This window comes from Merops nubicus, unplaced genomic scaffold (assembly GCF_000691845.1).
Source record: "Merops nubicus isolate BGI_N331 unplaced genomic scaffold, ASM69184v1 scaffold5874, whole genome shotgun sequence".
Lineage (NCBI taxonomy): Eukaryota > Metazoa > Chordata > Aves > Coraciiformes > Meropidae > Merops > Merops nubicus.
This window is the reverse complement of record NW_008606153.1, coordinates 75923-91270: the sequence shown is the minus strand read 5'-3', so window position 1 is coordinate 91270 and position 15348 is coordinate 75923. Positions and strand designations below refer to the sequence as shown.

Sequence of the window (15348 nt, the reverse complement as noted above, 5' to 3'; positions counted from 1 at the left end):
GAAAGATCAATTGAACTTATTATTTTTATGAAAGAAATAAAAAAATCAAAGCAAGCACAGACAATTGCAACAAGACTCTAAATGTAAATTAAAACACTTCAGACAAAAGGCTTGAAGGCAAGTGATTCTCCTATCGTGTGATGATTTTCACTTGTCTCCAGGTGTAACATTATGTGCACTGATGGGCTGATCAACAGAACAGAACTTCTTCCCAGCTGTAATCAGGAGTGATTGATGGTTGGGACAAAAAAGTTGATTATCATGACAAGTTCACTGATGCAGAGAAAATAGGCTATGCTGGGGAAAGGATGAAAGCCATTCAGAGACTACCTTCTAGAATCCCCTTTCTAAAGAATAAGAAGAAACATTTATGCCCATCCAAGAAGAGCTAACATAAATGAATTCAGTACATTTACTATGCATCTGTATCTACAGTTACTCCACCACAACACAATGAGACCTATATAAATGCCAAACAGAATAAAACCTTGTATTTTTAAAACCATAGTTTGAGAGAAACTCATCAAACAATTATATTTATGCAAGAACCTGTATGGTCTACCAGTAGAGCATTGCCTCATTTTGAATACCTGTTTTGAATTCATAATCAAGCTTTTAAAGGTGGTGGGGGAGTTAAGTGTAAGTGCCATGTTGGATTCTTTCCCAAAAAGCAGTCAGTTCCCTTTGGCCATTTTAAACTTTTAAAGACTTCATTTTCAATTGAGACTAAAAAAAATGTATGTGAGTGGGGGCAATACATCCTCACAGGTATAGTTCAAATATGTGCTTTTTTATTCCAGTACAAAGCCTTTAAAAGCAGATATTGGGTTGCACTTCCACTCCTTCAGAGGATCAGACTCCCAGCTGTTAGCTGTGATGTGAGTGAGTACATATAGAACAGCAATATTTCCAGAGATTGTAAAAGACGTGAGGAGTGATAAAAGAACCTAAGAGCTGAAAAAGTCAGGCCTGGAGGTTCCGAAGCAGAATTTGTTTACATCAGGGGCAGTTATGTTTAACAATCATTCTCACAAAAGGAAATAATATATTTTCTAGGAGAAGTGGCTGCACAGATACCTTAAAGAAGAATATACCACAGGTACCCCAGGGAATGTAATTATACTGACCATTGAAAACAAAAAAAAAAGACAAAAAGACCCCAAAACCCAACAACTTTATGGTTGTTGGAATACAGTGTAATCAATTAAAGCCCAGTAAAAAAGCAAGATTATTTTTAATGCAATTTTTCCAGAAATTAGCTGCTTTTTTTTTTTTTTCCCAGAAAAAATACAGCTTACATCATTTTACCCATTTGGATGGAGATCTTTCTACATCACATGGAACCACACATTTTCTTCACTAAGTGCTCTTTCTGTGGACCACAGTTTGACATACAGCCCTCCCTGTTTCTCTTCTCGCAGTTCTTCTTTGTGTCCTTTTTATAGAATCACTATGGTTGGTAAGGACCTCGAGGATCATCAAGTCCAACCTTCCTCTCAACATTTCCCTAACCACTAGACCATAGCCTCAAGTGCCACATGCACTTGTTTTTTGAACACCACCAGGGATGACGACTCCACCACCTCCCTGGGCAGCCCGTTCCAGTGTCTAACCACTCTCTCAGTGAAGAAATTATTCCTAATATCCAATCGAAGCCTCCCCTGGAACAACTTGAGGCCAATTCCTCTCATACTATCATCAGTAATTTAGGAGAAGAGACCAACACCAACCTCTCTACAACCTTGTTTTAGGTAGTTGCAGACAGCAATAAGGTCTCCTCTCAGTCTCCTCTTCTCTAGACTAAACAATCACAGTTCCCTCAGCCACTCCTCATAAGAAATGTGCCCCAGACCCTTCACCAGGTTTGTTGCCCTTCTCTGGACCTGCTCCAGCACCACAATGTCCTTCCTATACGGAGCTGCCCAAAACTGGACACAGTACTCAAGCTGTGGCCTCACCAGTGCCGAGTCCAGGGGCACGATCACCTCCCTGCTCCTACTGGACACACCATTTTTGATACAGGCCAGGAAGCCGTTGGCCTTCTTGGCCACCTGGGCACACTGCTTGCTGGCTGTCCACCAACACCCCTAGGTGCTTTTCCACCAGGCAGCTTTCCAGCCACTCTCCCCCAAGCCTGGAGCGTTGCCTGGGGTTGTTGTGACCCATGTGCAGGACACAGCACTTGGCCTGGTTAAACCTCCTACAACTGACCTCAGCCCATTGCTCCAGCCTGTCCTGAGCCCTCTGCAGAGCCTTCCTACCCTCAAGCAGATCGACACTCCCACTTAATTTTGTGTCATCTTCAAACTTGCTGAGGTTGCACTCGATCCCCTCATCCAGGTAATTGATAAAGATATTTAACATGACTTCTTCAAAAACTGAGCCCTGAGGGACACCAACTGGATTTAACTCCATTCACTGCTACTCTCTTTGCTCAGCCATCCACCCAGTTTTCAAACCTGTGAAAAGTCTACCTGTCTAGGCCATGAGCTGCCAGCTTCTCCAGTAGAATGCTGTGGGAAACGGTGTCAAATCCCTGACTGAAGTCCAGGTAGACAACATCCACTGCTTTCCCCTCATCCACGAGATGGTTCATCTGATCATAGAAGGAGATCAGGTTCATTAAACCAGACTTGCCCTTCATGAACTCCTGTTGTCTGGATCCAATCCCCCCTGTTGTCCTGCACTTGCAATGTAATCACCCCCCAAAATGAACCGTTCCATAATCTTCCCCAGCACTGAGATCAGGCTGACAGGCCTGTAGTTCCCTGGATCCTCCTTTCTGCCCTTCTCATAGATGAGCATCACACTGGCAAGTCTCCAGTCATCCGGGACCTCCCCTGTTAACCAGACTGCTGATAAATGATGGAGAGAGAGGCTTGGCAAGTTCCTCTGCCAGCTCCCTCAGCACTCTTGGGTAGATCTCATCGGGCCCCATAGACTTGTGGTCATCGGGCCCGATAGACTTGTTGCTGTCCAATTGGCTTAGCAGGTCATTCACTGCTATTTCCTGGATTATGAGGGGATTATTCTGATCTCCATCCCTTTCTTCCAGATCATGGGACTGAATACCATGAGGATAATTGGACTAACTATTAAAGACTGGGGCAAAGAAGGCATTCAGTACCTCAGCCTTCTCTTCATCATTGGTAACAATGTTCCCCCTTGCATCTAATAGAGGATGGAGATTCTCACTGTTACTTTTTTTTTGTTATTGTTAATATATTTGTAAAAACACTTATTATCCCTTGCAGCAGTGGCCAGGCTCAGTTCTAGCTGAGCTTTTGCACCCCTAATGTTCGTTCTACATGACCTAACTAAATCCCTATACTCTTCCTGAGTATCAGTGCCTAAAAAAGTGAAGTAGAAGGAGTCACTAATTGGTGACTGAAAGCAGACAATATTTTGCCATTTTTTGTAGTGAAAATTGTTATCTTCTCTTATTATTAATAATCTAGAATCTCAGATGCTCTGCTGTATAAATTATTATTTTTTAAAAATAAACCTATAAGGAAGAAGTAACAACAGACTAAACAAAGCTAGATGAAGATTGCACAGCAATGAGTTTACAGTTTAGCTTTCTTTTTAGGTGATGACTTGTTTATGGAATGTGGTTTCTGTATTGTTCCTATCAGAGTAGTTCATCATTTCAATCATTTATTAGAGCTGAATGACTTACTTCCCATGTTGACTGAGGAAGCTGACAGGAAAAAATGCTTCAAATACAAATAAGTGTATGACAAGAAGTGATAAAGCAGAAGTTTTTTCTCCTTGCAGTTGAAATGGGCAGTCTTTTCCATGAATGCAACATGAAAGAACTGGAAGAGAATTTTTCCCCTCTTACAGTATCTATGTCTTTTATATTGTCTATATTTTTCCCTGTCTTTACAAATTCCCTCATGTATAAAATGGTATTTTCCAATGTACAGTTCAAAAATACTAAGCATTACGTTCATTGCCACAATTCCAGCCAAAGACTTCAAAGAAACTCCATTTAGCCACTACCTGCCCAACTTCAGCATTTAAATTTCATTCTCTTGCTCCCCCATTCTCCTCCAGGCATGAAAGTCTTCTGACACTACTTTAACCCAAAGAATGCAGCCACAGGACCTAATTCATTAAAACCACTAGAAATATATATGTAATTTGCCTGGAAGCTATCTTAATGAGTGATAGATAATCCAAATTAAGTACTTTCCTGACACTGCAAGCAGATTTTGAAAATCTAGCGCCTATCAGATCACTTAGGTCTGCTTCCTGCTGCAAAGTATCATGTTTCCTGGTACATGCTGATATTTTAATTTAGTAATTTCTGAAAGAAGGAAAACTTCTGAAAGCAACAAGAATAAATGTGTTCAAACACAGGAAGAAGGCTGCTTTCATCTAAGGTTTTCTCTCACTATCTACCCTCACTTCTCTTTCTCTTTTTCATCTCTTTGCAGTTCTGAGATCATCTACGCCCAAGCGGAAGTTAAAAGTTGACCCCAGAAGAGTAAATACTGCAACCATTCATTTTGATGCCAGAAGCATCAAAATCTTTTAAACCAATTTGCCTCCATATTCCACAGCCAAAATACTGGTCATTAAGCTTTTGCAAATTATAAATATTACTAAAGTAATTTTCAGGAGATATCAAACCTTCTACACAATTGACTTGTTTTATCAAAAAAAGTGAGTGCTTTGGAAATGCAAAGCCTGATAGAATGAGCAGACATAGGAAGCAAGAGTTGACAAAGGTCAATAAGAAAAGTCTAATTTTTACAAAATCTTTAAGTCCTAACATAGCAGCAGCCAAAGAATGTTTTCATCTCTCCAGGAACATGATCCTATACTGACCCGGGTGTTCAGTTGATGTAGATACCGGACATCTCTTCATACCCTCGGCTTTTATAGGGACCAGACTTGGCTCTCTGCTGAATTTATAGAATAGAATCCTTTAGTTTGGAAAACATCCTTATGATCAAGTTCAGCCATTAACCTAGCACCACCAAACCACATCCCTAAGCAACACATGTACATGACTTTTAAATACCGTCTCCTGCGATGGTGACTCAACCAGCCTGTTCCAATGCCTGATTTAGACACTCTCTCTTCAACTACCATTGCTGAATGTGGCTAGAGGGTGAATTTTAAGAGGAAAGTGTAAGTCTTGTAGTATGAACACAGTGAACACCAAGGCACTCCATCTCTCCCCAGTAACAGACTGGGTAAACCAGCTGACATTAAGAGCATGTTTTCTTACAAATCAATAACATAAAACTTTACTTCTTTGCTACTGCCCTCTCATCCTCAGGCAATGTCTCTGTAATCCTCATACCTCTGGGCTGGTCCATGTTCTGCAAGAGCACAGACTTTATAGACAGAACAGATAATTTTCACTACAAGAGAGGAGACAGGTACAAGGGTTAGTGAAAATTTCTTATAGAAAGCTCCATAGCTTGCAGACCACTGAGAGACAACTTACAACAGTTACTGAGGATCACTCAAAACACTTCAGTTTGTAGGCAATGCTTAAGAGGCAAGGAAATACCCACACCCTTAGGCTATCAGTCAGAGGACTCAGTTCAAAAGTACTCCAAAGCTAAACACAGGGCTGTGTTAGATATTAATAGTTTCTGCTTCTTGGTGGCATATGTGCATAAAAATACAGTATAGAAGGAGAAAAATATCAGAAAAAGACTTTATACAACAGATGAAAATTATTTATAGTTTCTAGTAAGCGTCATAGAAATGCTTTAAGAAACTACAGGCTGCCTGAAAAATTGTGACTATTGCTCACAAGTGTTCTGCATTTTGTAATTTATAAATGATGTTACTTATTTCCTACATGAAAAAAACAGTTACTTGCAACCATCTCAGACTGAAACAACATATCAGAATACATAACTGAAATAAAAAAAATAAAATTATTTTCTTTCAAAATAAAACACATCATCAAAAAAAAAAAAAAAAAATTGAATTCTCATGTATAGGAAAGACCAGACCTGCACAGGGCCTGAATACAGTTCAAATTGCAGTCCTTAAAACTGCGGTTGAGTAAAGAGGAAGTAATATTTCTAAAATGTGCAGACTAGTCCTATAAAAACAAACCCCAATGAATATCCAACTGGGAAAAAAACACGCTAAGCTGTTTTCAGATTTGTTATGTATGCAATGTAAGTGCAAAATATTCTGTGCTATTTGATTAGACTTCTTGAATGACAAAAAAATCAAATATCTTGAATTATTTTTTTAGCAATTCTTTATGGCTTCCATTATGTCTTGATACAAATGCCAGATATTCCATGGAAATCTCTGCACTGATCGCTTTCTGTGACTGCTTGCTACTTTTTCCAGTGAATACTATAAACCAGTATCTCTGGAAAAGTGTCGACCTATGAGTGTATTTCCATTCTGACTCACATTCTGATCTCAAATGAATGGCATGTGAAATTCCACAACTGAGATGAACATTTATTTCGCCTTACACTGAACTCCTGTACAGGAAAGATGATGCCTTATTAAAAAGAAATAGTGTGTATAAATATATATGGAGTTATATAGCTATATAAATTATATACATGTAATTTTTTTTTAATATAAATGAATTAATTCTGAATTATGTTTTGTTCTTGGTGAGGTACAAGTGCTGCAATTAGTACCATACTGTCATAGAGTAACACTGAGTTTAAGGGGATGCTGAACATCTCTAAATGTTTGCACAGGGGAATCTCCTTAAAGAATCAGGCTAATGACTTCAGAGAATGCAGATGCATTGGTTTGGAAAAAACAGAAGTAAAATTGCCCTGAGATAAAAAATAAACATGCTTGATTGTTGGCAATACCTGCAACAAGTGACTTTGAATAAGAAAGCTGTGCATTGCAACTCAAACAGACATTGTTGGTTTTATATCAAAGCAGGGGTCTAAATCTAAAGGTTAATTGGAATTCTAAATCCAAATCTAACCTGTAATTGGAGACACAACAAATATGCAAAGAATAAGAATGTGATTATAACCACACACAGAACAGTGATTCAGGCAAATACTACACATGGCTTCAAATACCATTTTAAGCACATCTCTTAAAGTTGAAAAATAACAGATTTGTAATCAGAAAGGTGAAATGCTAAATAACTTCAAGTGGTTAGCAATTTCAGTCCTTCCTGCTTCTTAATGAACCAGATTTTGAAAGATCCTCTCTGCAAACAGAGGCTGCAGGACACATGTGACCATCACTTGCATGGACACGAAATCTCTACCTCTTTCAGATCACAGAAACAAGTTTCTAAGTTAGTTGAGCAGGAGATCATAACCTCTCTCTCATCTATGGGACAGTGCTTCCTGTCCATCCTTAGACACAAGTGTCTAGTTTGTTAAGAATCTCCATGACAGGGAGCCCACAACTGGCACTGCGTGCTCTCTTCCACTTCATTACCATTATAGCCAGAACTGTTTCACCAAACATTCCAACAAAAATTTCTTGAATCAAATTATGTTGAAGAATTAATAAAATTCATTCTTCCATCAAAACCAAGGAACACAGAGATCAATTGGTCAGTGTTCTCTTATTAACCTTCTTTCATATACTGAAAGCTACTGCATTTTCCCTGTCTTTCCACTGTCCATCTATCCAGTTTTTTCTACTGTCCATCTATCCAGTTTTTTCTACTTTCCCTAGCTGAGTCAAGTTTTTTCACATCTTGTCATGCTAGTGGCTGCTTTCTAAATTCTGCAACTAATTTTGCTTTTGTGAAAGTGTGATGATCACTGCTGTAAATAATTCTTCACCTGAGGCAGTTTCAAATACTGTGGAATTTTACCTGTCTATTGATAACTGGAACACTCTTGGATGCTACATGGTAATATCACAGTATTAGTTGGGTGGTTTTATTTTTCTCCTCCCCCCCATTAGTAACTGTTAATATACATTTGGACTGTGATTCACTAAGATTCCTTTTTGCTCAGTAAGCTAGACATTTCTCATTTTACTACTTATGTATTTAATTTTTCCAGTCTAAGCACAATAGTTTGTGCTTTTATTTAAATGCACTTGTCAGAATTCCAGACTGATGAAGATGATTTGGGACGGCAATCATGAACTTGCCACCTTCCATCAAGTACCTGCCACACTCCACCTAGGTGTCTACACTATCTGGTATATGTATTCTCTATTCTGTCAGGCACACTGCTAGCTAATGAAAATTTAGAGTAGCAGCAAGCACAGAACAGTCTCCTGCAGATCCTGACTTGTAGTGATCTTTTGTTTTGATAGGAAACCATCGGCAACTACTCTCAGTACAGTTTTTCATTCTGTTTTACAATCAACTTTTAACAGTTTCACCTGGATCATATTACCCTAATTTACTTCACAAGACTGTCACATAGGACTGTACTGACCCTTATTAAAGCCAAAATATATCATATCTATTTATTCCCTATTATCCATTAGGCCAATTACTCTGTCAGAGGAGAAAATTAGATTGGTTTGACATGATTTGTTCTACACAAATTCGTGTTGGCTGTTTCTTACCCCTCTATTATCCCCTATGTGCTTACGAATTAATACTTTTAATCATTTGTTCTAGTTACCAAGCATAACCTAAATAGGATATAATTCACCTGGCCCTGCTTCTTTCCACACGAAAGTTAGAAACATAGTAAAATACAATGCAGCTAACTTGCATTCTTCTCCTCAAAAGAAATCTGCACTATTCCTTTACCAGAACAGCACTTTTTGAACCCTGACAACTCCATAAGGTTGAACTATATACTGATTCAGTGATATCTTTTCTTTATAGAGATGAATAAAAACAAGGTAAAAAAAAACCCAACAGCTAAGGACTCCATGATGAGCATTCAGCTCATGGTTTTCAGGACAATATTACTGCTGTTGCTATTTAAGTCAAACAATAATTTCTGGAAATATTTTTACAGTGTATCATAGTGGAATTCAAGTCCTGTGAAAAGTCCTTCATAAAAATGCTTCCCAAGCTTTCCCTAAAGACAAACTGGATTATCACTCAGTCATCTATGTCAAACAAGAGGGAAGAAAATGAGAGAATACCTTTGTAAGAATTGCCCTTGTTAAATGTCACTACTTTGATCAAATTATGAAATTTGAAATGTGGTCAAAAGAATATTAAATAGTTAACACAGGTGATTAAAAAATGAGAACAATTTAGTAAATTCTTTTTTTTTTTTTTTTTTTCCCCAAGCCACGGGGTTTAGTTCTGGGGGTGTTTAGGGTTTTTTTTGGTTGTGTATCTTTCTTTTTTAGTCATTGCTCATGTTAGCAGTGAATTTACCCCTACAACTACTTGCAGGCGTATGAGCTGTCCTACTGAAGCCTAGCTGACTTCATTTTACAGGGTGCTTTTAGCAGATGTTTAATATTTACTACAAAGCATGCATTTAATAATTCTGAACTGGTGCAATAGTTCTCAGCAGCTGGCAAAATCTAAATGGCAACACACAGAAGTGCAGCTAAGCACACACTTAAATCTTTTGCCCTGTATTGGGATGCCCAATATGAATGTAAATATTACATATAGATCTCTCTCAATGCCAAAGAAAAAATTATAAAAATCACTGTTTGAAACAAACTCCACAGAACCTACCTCTGCTGTTCTAATGTTTGAGTTTTTTTCTCAGCATGGAGAGGCTTTGGTTACTCGCTTATTCCTCCCCTTTCCTTGTATGAGAAGATTTATTTTAAAAAGAAATACTGAACACACAGCTGTCAAAAAGATTTATAGATAACTCCTTTAGAAAGAAGCTAAACGATTTTAGACTATTGTACTGCCTTTTCTCATTTTTCTTTGAAATGTAATTTTGATACCATGTAAACAGAAAAAAAAACTCTTCTGCCTTGAAAGAAATCTGTATCAAAGGGGAGAAAATTCTGTATTTTCTGCAAAAATGAAAAATCTCACAGAACAGTTTTATTGTAAACATTTTCATAATGCTGTCATGCAGTAGGTAAATGGAATTTCTATTCATTACTCTCTGATAAATCCTATCTCCAGCATCTAAAAATAAAGACACATTGGTAGAATGTCCACAAAGCCCTAGGTTTCTGAACAGAAAAGCTATTTATTGTTGTTATAGTTTTAAATCATGTTCAACAAAATATGATGAGATTGAAATGCAGGAATATTCAGCAAATGAACACTTATTCATAATAATAAGAGAAAAACAAAACAATATGTGTGCTGGACATTCATACAGTATAGTTATCAAAAAATGATAGATAATAGTTCTTTTTCTTCAAAGCAATCTTTAAGTCTCACCATTAAATCTTCAATTTAGCACATTTTTGCTTCAAAAATGGGTAGAGATTCAGAGGAACTTTGCTTTGTATATTCCTCTCACATTGCAGAAAAGCATTTCTAAACTGCAGTGGAACTTTGCCTGCTTAGTATTTCTTGAAAAGCCTCCACAGAGCACTTTGTGATTTTCATCAGTAATAACTATATAAACTAGAATGAGAAGAGATCATCATAAACAACTCCACAAATATCTTTTGTGTGGTATGGAAAAGGGGAAAGAGATATCATTCCAGGTTAATCAATGGGTACCTTTCAGATAGTAAACTCTCCATCAATCAGCAACACTGGAGCTGCTTCAAAAATCAGGTGAATATTAGAAGTGGAAAAATACTCATAGAAGGTTTCCCCATCCCAAAGTTAATAATACTGACCTACCTTGAGAGAAGGGAGCATTAGAACAAGCCACTACTGAACAGTGTTGGCAAAATGGAGTTCAAGCCTCTGTCATTTGAAGGTGTGAAGGGACAATGAAATATCTGTTTAACAGCTTTTCTTCAAGGAGTTTTCTGTAAACAATCTAAATTAATAGATTTCTTCTGAAACCAGGTTTTTGGACATTGTAAATTACTCTGAAAATGGCCACTGCTTCACTCCTCTCTATTCTTTGGAATCCTTTCTAAGAGCGGCAGAAAAGGAACAGTATGGGAGCACACCAGTCCTGTGAGTAAGAAGTATCAGTGTCCAATGATACCTCGTTTTCTTCAGTGTAGAAGAATTATTTTAAACATCTCATTCTAGAAAATGTCTAGCTCCTCTCAGGTGGAAAATTTTGCACTCCATGCATCAATCTGAGTTGTGTATCTGCAAATGACTAAGTTATTTTAATGATGTGTTCATCCTCTCTTTTGTCTGGATCTTTTTGCAGACTACCAAATGATATACCCTCTTTGAAAGTAGGTGTTTCACTTTGGTACGTAAGACTGAAGTGTTTGATGGCTCTTGCATCTATATACTATATATGATTCAGTGTGACATGTTTTTTCCAAGACAAAGATAAAAATTAGGACTGATGAGCTGAGCTGCTCAATCAGTGGGATCCACTGTGGCCAAGAAGTTTCCATTGTCCCCTTCTCATGAATGGGTCAGTATCCACAGGCCCAATTCTAGCATTTGGCTTCTAAATGGAAGATCGTAGTCTCTTCTATTTTTATCTGTGAGGGACGTAACATCCTGAGAATGTATTATTCTTCCTTGCACCACTGTTTGAGAATGTCAATGTTCTAAGATGAAGGTCCATGAACTAGAAAACCTGGAGTCATCTGTGAAAGTAAGTACATTATGCTGACTGGTCTGGAAATTGTGATTGAGATCTTGCTAAAATTATTTCTAAGGGATAAAAAGCTGCTGGGAATGATGAGTGCTGCATTATTTTCATGCCTAGGTGGCCAATTCTGAAAAGAAGGCTTCAAAGTTCAATTTAAATTTTTGAAAAGTTCATGGCTTTGATAAATAACTGATAAAATAAAAATAGCTACAAACTGTACATAAATAGCACCTACAAAGAAGCAGGAACACACACAAGTTATTCCACTTTTTAAGGCTAGAATGAGGAAGGACACTTGTGGATGTTTTTGGGTTAGACCTCACTTTAAATTTAAACATTTTTATTCTGACAGAAGTAACTTCCATATTTAAATCAGTAAAGCAGGTAGTAAATGAAAGACATTTGGCAGGGAAAGGTAAGTTTTCAAGAGCAATGCCCACACCAAGAAACTTCCTGGAGAGACTAGAATAGCAGAAGGAAATATATTGTACTATGTCAGCTTTTGTCTGCACACACAATGAATGATCCTGGAGAAGGAATCAAGGAGTTAAATTCTAAGAGGCTTTTCTGTGACAGAACAGGAGCACACCAGCACAGCTTCCTTGGATAATTATGGGGGATGGGCTGCCTCTGTAGATTAGAGACCATCTCCAGTTCAGATTGCTCTATTTCGTTGCTGGAGGAGTGAGAGGATGTAAGGTAAGAGCCAACTGACAGAAGAATCATTCTGGGTAGGCAGAGGTATTGTAGGGGTAGAAAAAAGAAGGTGGATCCACAAGGACTCTAAGTATATCTGAATGACTTCTAACATGTACAGGCTGAAAAGGAAGGAAGCTATAACCAGGACTGGTAAAAGAATTAGGACCTGGCAAATATTTCTTCCTTATTAGCAGTAATAAATCAATCCATTAACACAATTGATGTTGAACAGCTCACAAGGACACATCCACAGGATGGGTGTATAAACACTACCAAATTATTGTGTTTATTTGAAGCATCCTATATCCTTTTCATCTGCTGAGCCACAAACTGAAATCAGAACGTTTCATTTAGGTGTAGTTTATGCAAATTAGTGCACATCCTAGAAGATAAGTACATGTTTCTAATCCGATACAAAATTATCGACTTACGTCAGAATTAAATCTCAGCTGGCAAATGCTGCATGATATGATTTGCTTTCTTCGATGAGGAAGAGGAACCCCAAATGTATGATTTATTACAGCTTTTTGAATTGGGTCCATCTGTAAAGAGAGGAAAAAAAAAAATAAAAGCTTTTGCTGTTCCACTGTATGCTATGCTCTCTACAGTCTCAAAACAGATGCTGCACCATGCTATACCATATCCTATACTACAGAAAACTATTATTTTTCTGTGAAAGTGAATACTTCCTATTCATGCAGTTTTACAAGGAGATAATATGGAATGAACAAAGAAAAATGTCATTAGCTGTCTTTAAATATATGTCCTTAGTTTAATTCTATATGCATCACTCTCCCATTACTGAAGAAAGCTAAAAGTTATACATACTGAACAAATTCATCTATCAAACACCAAGTAATGTTTTTTATCCCATAGAAAATCTAGTTCACTGAATTAAATAGGAATACTTTAAATAAAATCATTAAGAAAAGGATCAATGGAAATATGAAGGACTATTACATACAAACAATTCCAGAATAACACACCAGAGCTCAGTATCATGGGAAAAAGAAAAAATTCTAGGTACCAATAAAGTAATATTTTCCATAAAACAACTTCTACACAATCTCTGAAAAATTTAAATCCTCCCGTTTCTTCCGTTTGGAAAAAACTAGTTTGAATAAACCTTGCTTTAAGGATGAACTTCAACTTTCAGGAAAAGCAGTATTCTTAACTAACCTCTACCAGAACAGTGGGCTGTCAGTGTCTGTAAGTCACGGTCTCATTCAAAAACATATTATTTTGGCAGACAACTTCACAAAAGCTAGTCAGAGACTTTTCTACATGGAGGACTGAAATCAACTTCACAAACTCATTGGTCAAAATTATTTATATTTCTTTCTCACAAGACACATTTGACAGCTATTTTAAAAACCTAGTAAGTGTTACAGCTATTTTTTAAAGCCACTGACATTTTTTATCTTTAAATTGTATTGTTAAAAACTCACAGATTATGTGTCTGTATTCAGAAAAAAAATAATTCTATACTCATGTCCCCATGATTCATTTTTTCTTAGTCTGTTAGCAAAGGTGTATTTCATACACAAGGAACCAGAGCTTTTCCTTTGTAGACAGTCATGGCTTCTATTGCAGTGAATCCAGAACAGTTCACTACAGAAATTTTGCATCATCTGCCAGCTGTTCAGTGTCAGATATGAAATAGGTCATTAAAGTAATTCCTGTTGAAAAGAAATTCAGAATGGTAAAAAAAAAAAGGAACTAGGAAAATGGCAGAGCTCTTTCTTTTTGGAAGAAATTCTTGGTTTGTACATCCTCTTCAATTTGATGTGAAAGGGAAATACCTCATACATTGGTACAACCACCAACATAAAAGAACACCAATTCCACCTCGGGATGCCATAATAACGTAACCCCAGAATAACACTGATGGCTGAGGTCAGAGTATACCAGACCTTAAGCACTACAGCATGTTCTATAAGAGTTTCTGGGGTGACCAAACCATGTGCTAGAGGCACTCATTTTACTCAGTAACATGATCTTGAAAAAGCCCAGAGTCCCAAAATGATACTGTATAGACCAGAAAGAACACCACCACATAGGAAAGTAAATAGACAGTAACAGCTCTTCTTTTTTTTTCAACTTCTCCAATACCCAAGAGGTCACTTTTCATACCAGCAGAACCAATATACCAGTTTCCTGCAATTTTCAACACTGAAGCATGACCTTGCTAATCAATGCAAGTTTACTGCTGCTGAGTTTTGGGGAAGTTTTCTAAAGAAATTTAGGCACTATTCCTTTGGCCACTGCAAGTCTAAAATACTTAGGGAAACCTCAAGCTTAGATATATGAATAAGTCAGCACATAGTAACAAGAAATTGTGCATTCTTTTATCCAGTGTAACTGTTTGCCTTCACATCAAACAGAGGTGTGAGATACTATTAGTTTAGCCTTCTGTGTTAATGTTAACATAATAAACTCTTTTGTATTATCTCACAAGTGCTTTAAGTTAAGAAAGCCAAAAAACAAGCTCTCTAGGGGTCATATGAAAGGAACTACCCTGCTTCATAAGATGAAACAAGTAATTATTTTAATTTATCCATCTTCACATTAAGAATTCTAGCTCCAAATATGAATGAATTTCTGAGGGAACTGATGGTCGCATATTGAAAATGAGAAATAGTATTTCAGAATTCAGAAAAATCATGAATGTCTGAAATAGCTGATCTATTTTGGTTTTAATTTTATTTTGGTCTCATAGAAAAATGTGGAGTTTCTTTCTTAATCACTCTATGTCTTTTCTCTTTTTTATATGCGTTTTTTATGTACAGAAATCAATCTGCACACTTCCTTTTCTCTTTCGAAAGTTGTAAACTTCCAGACATACAGCTACAAGGCCTTACTGTGTACTGGATGATATGTGTTTGTGACTCTAAATGAAGAAGTGTTCTGGATACCCTCCAAGTCAATTAAGAAAAGCCACTTCAAGTATGAATCCTCTCTCTGCCAATTGCTCTTTGACATTGCAAAGCAGAATTAAACTTAAAAACTTAGCTCCAGATTCTAATAATGTTGGGGCAGAATGCTGGAGCAGTATCTGATGGTATTATTTTTTTCT

At 37.1% G+C, this 15348-nt stretch overlaps 1 protein-coding gene across 1 annotated transcript in view; it reads right to left on the bottom strand.

Annotated features, from left to right (window-relative positions):
• The window catches only part of ZNF385D (zinc finger protein 385D), a 165326-nt gene that overhangs the window by 82378 nt on the left and 67600 nt on the right, over positions 1 to 15348 (bottom strand). Inside the window, exon 3 of the mRNA XM_008939557.1 lies at positions 12704 to 12814. Within this exon, the coding sequence (XP_008937805.1) occupies positions 12704 to 12814 (111 nt within the window). The remainder of the gene's footprint in view (positions 1 to 12703; positions 12815 to 15348) is intronic.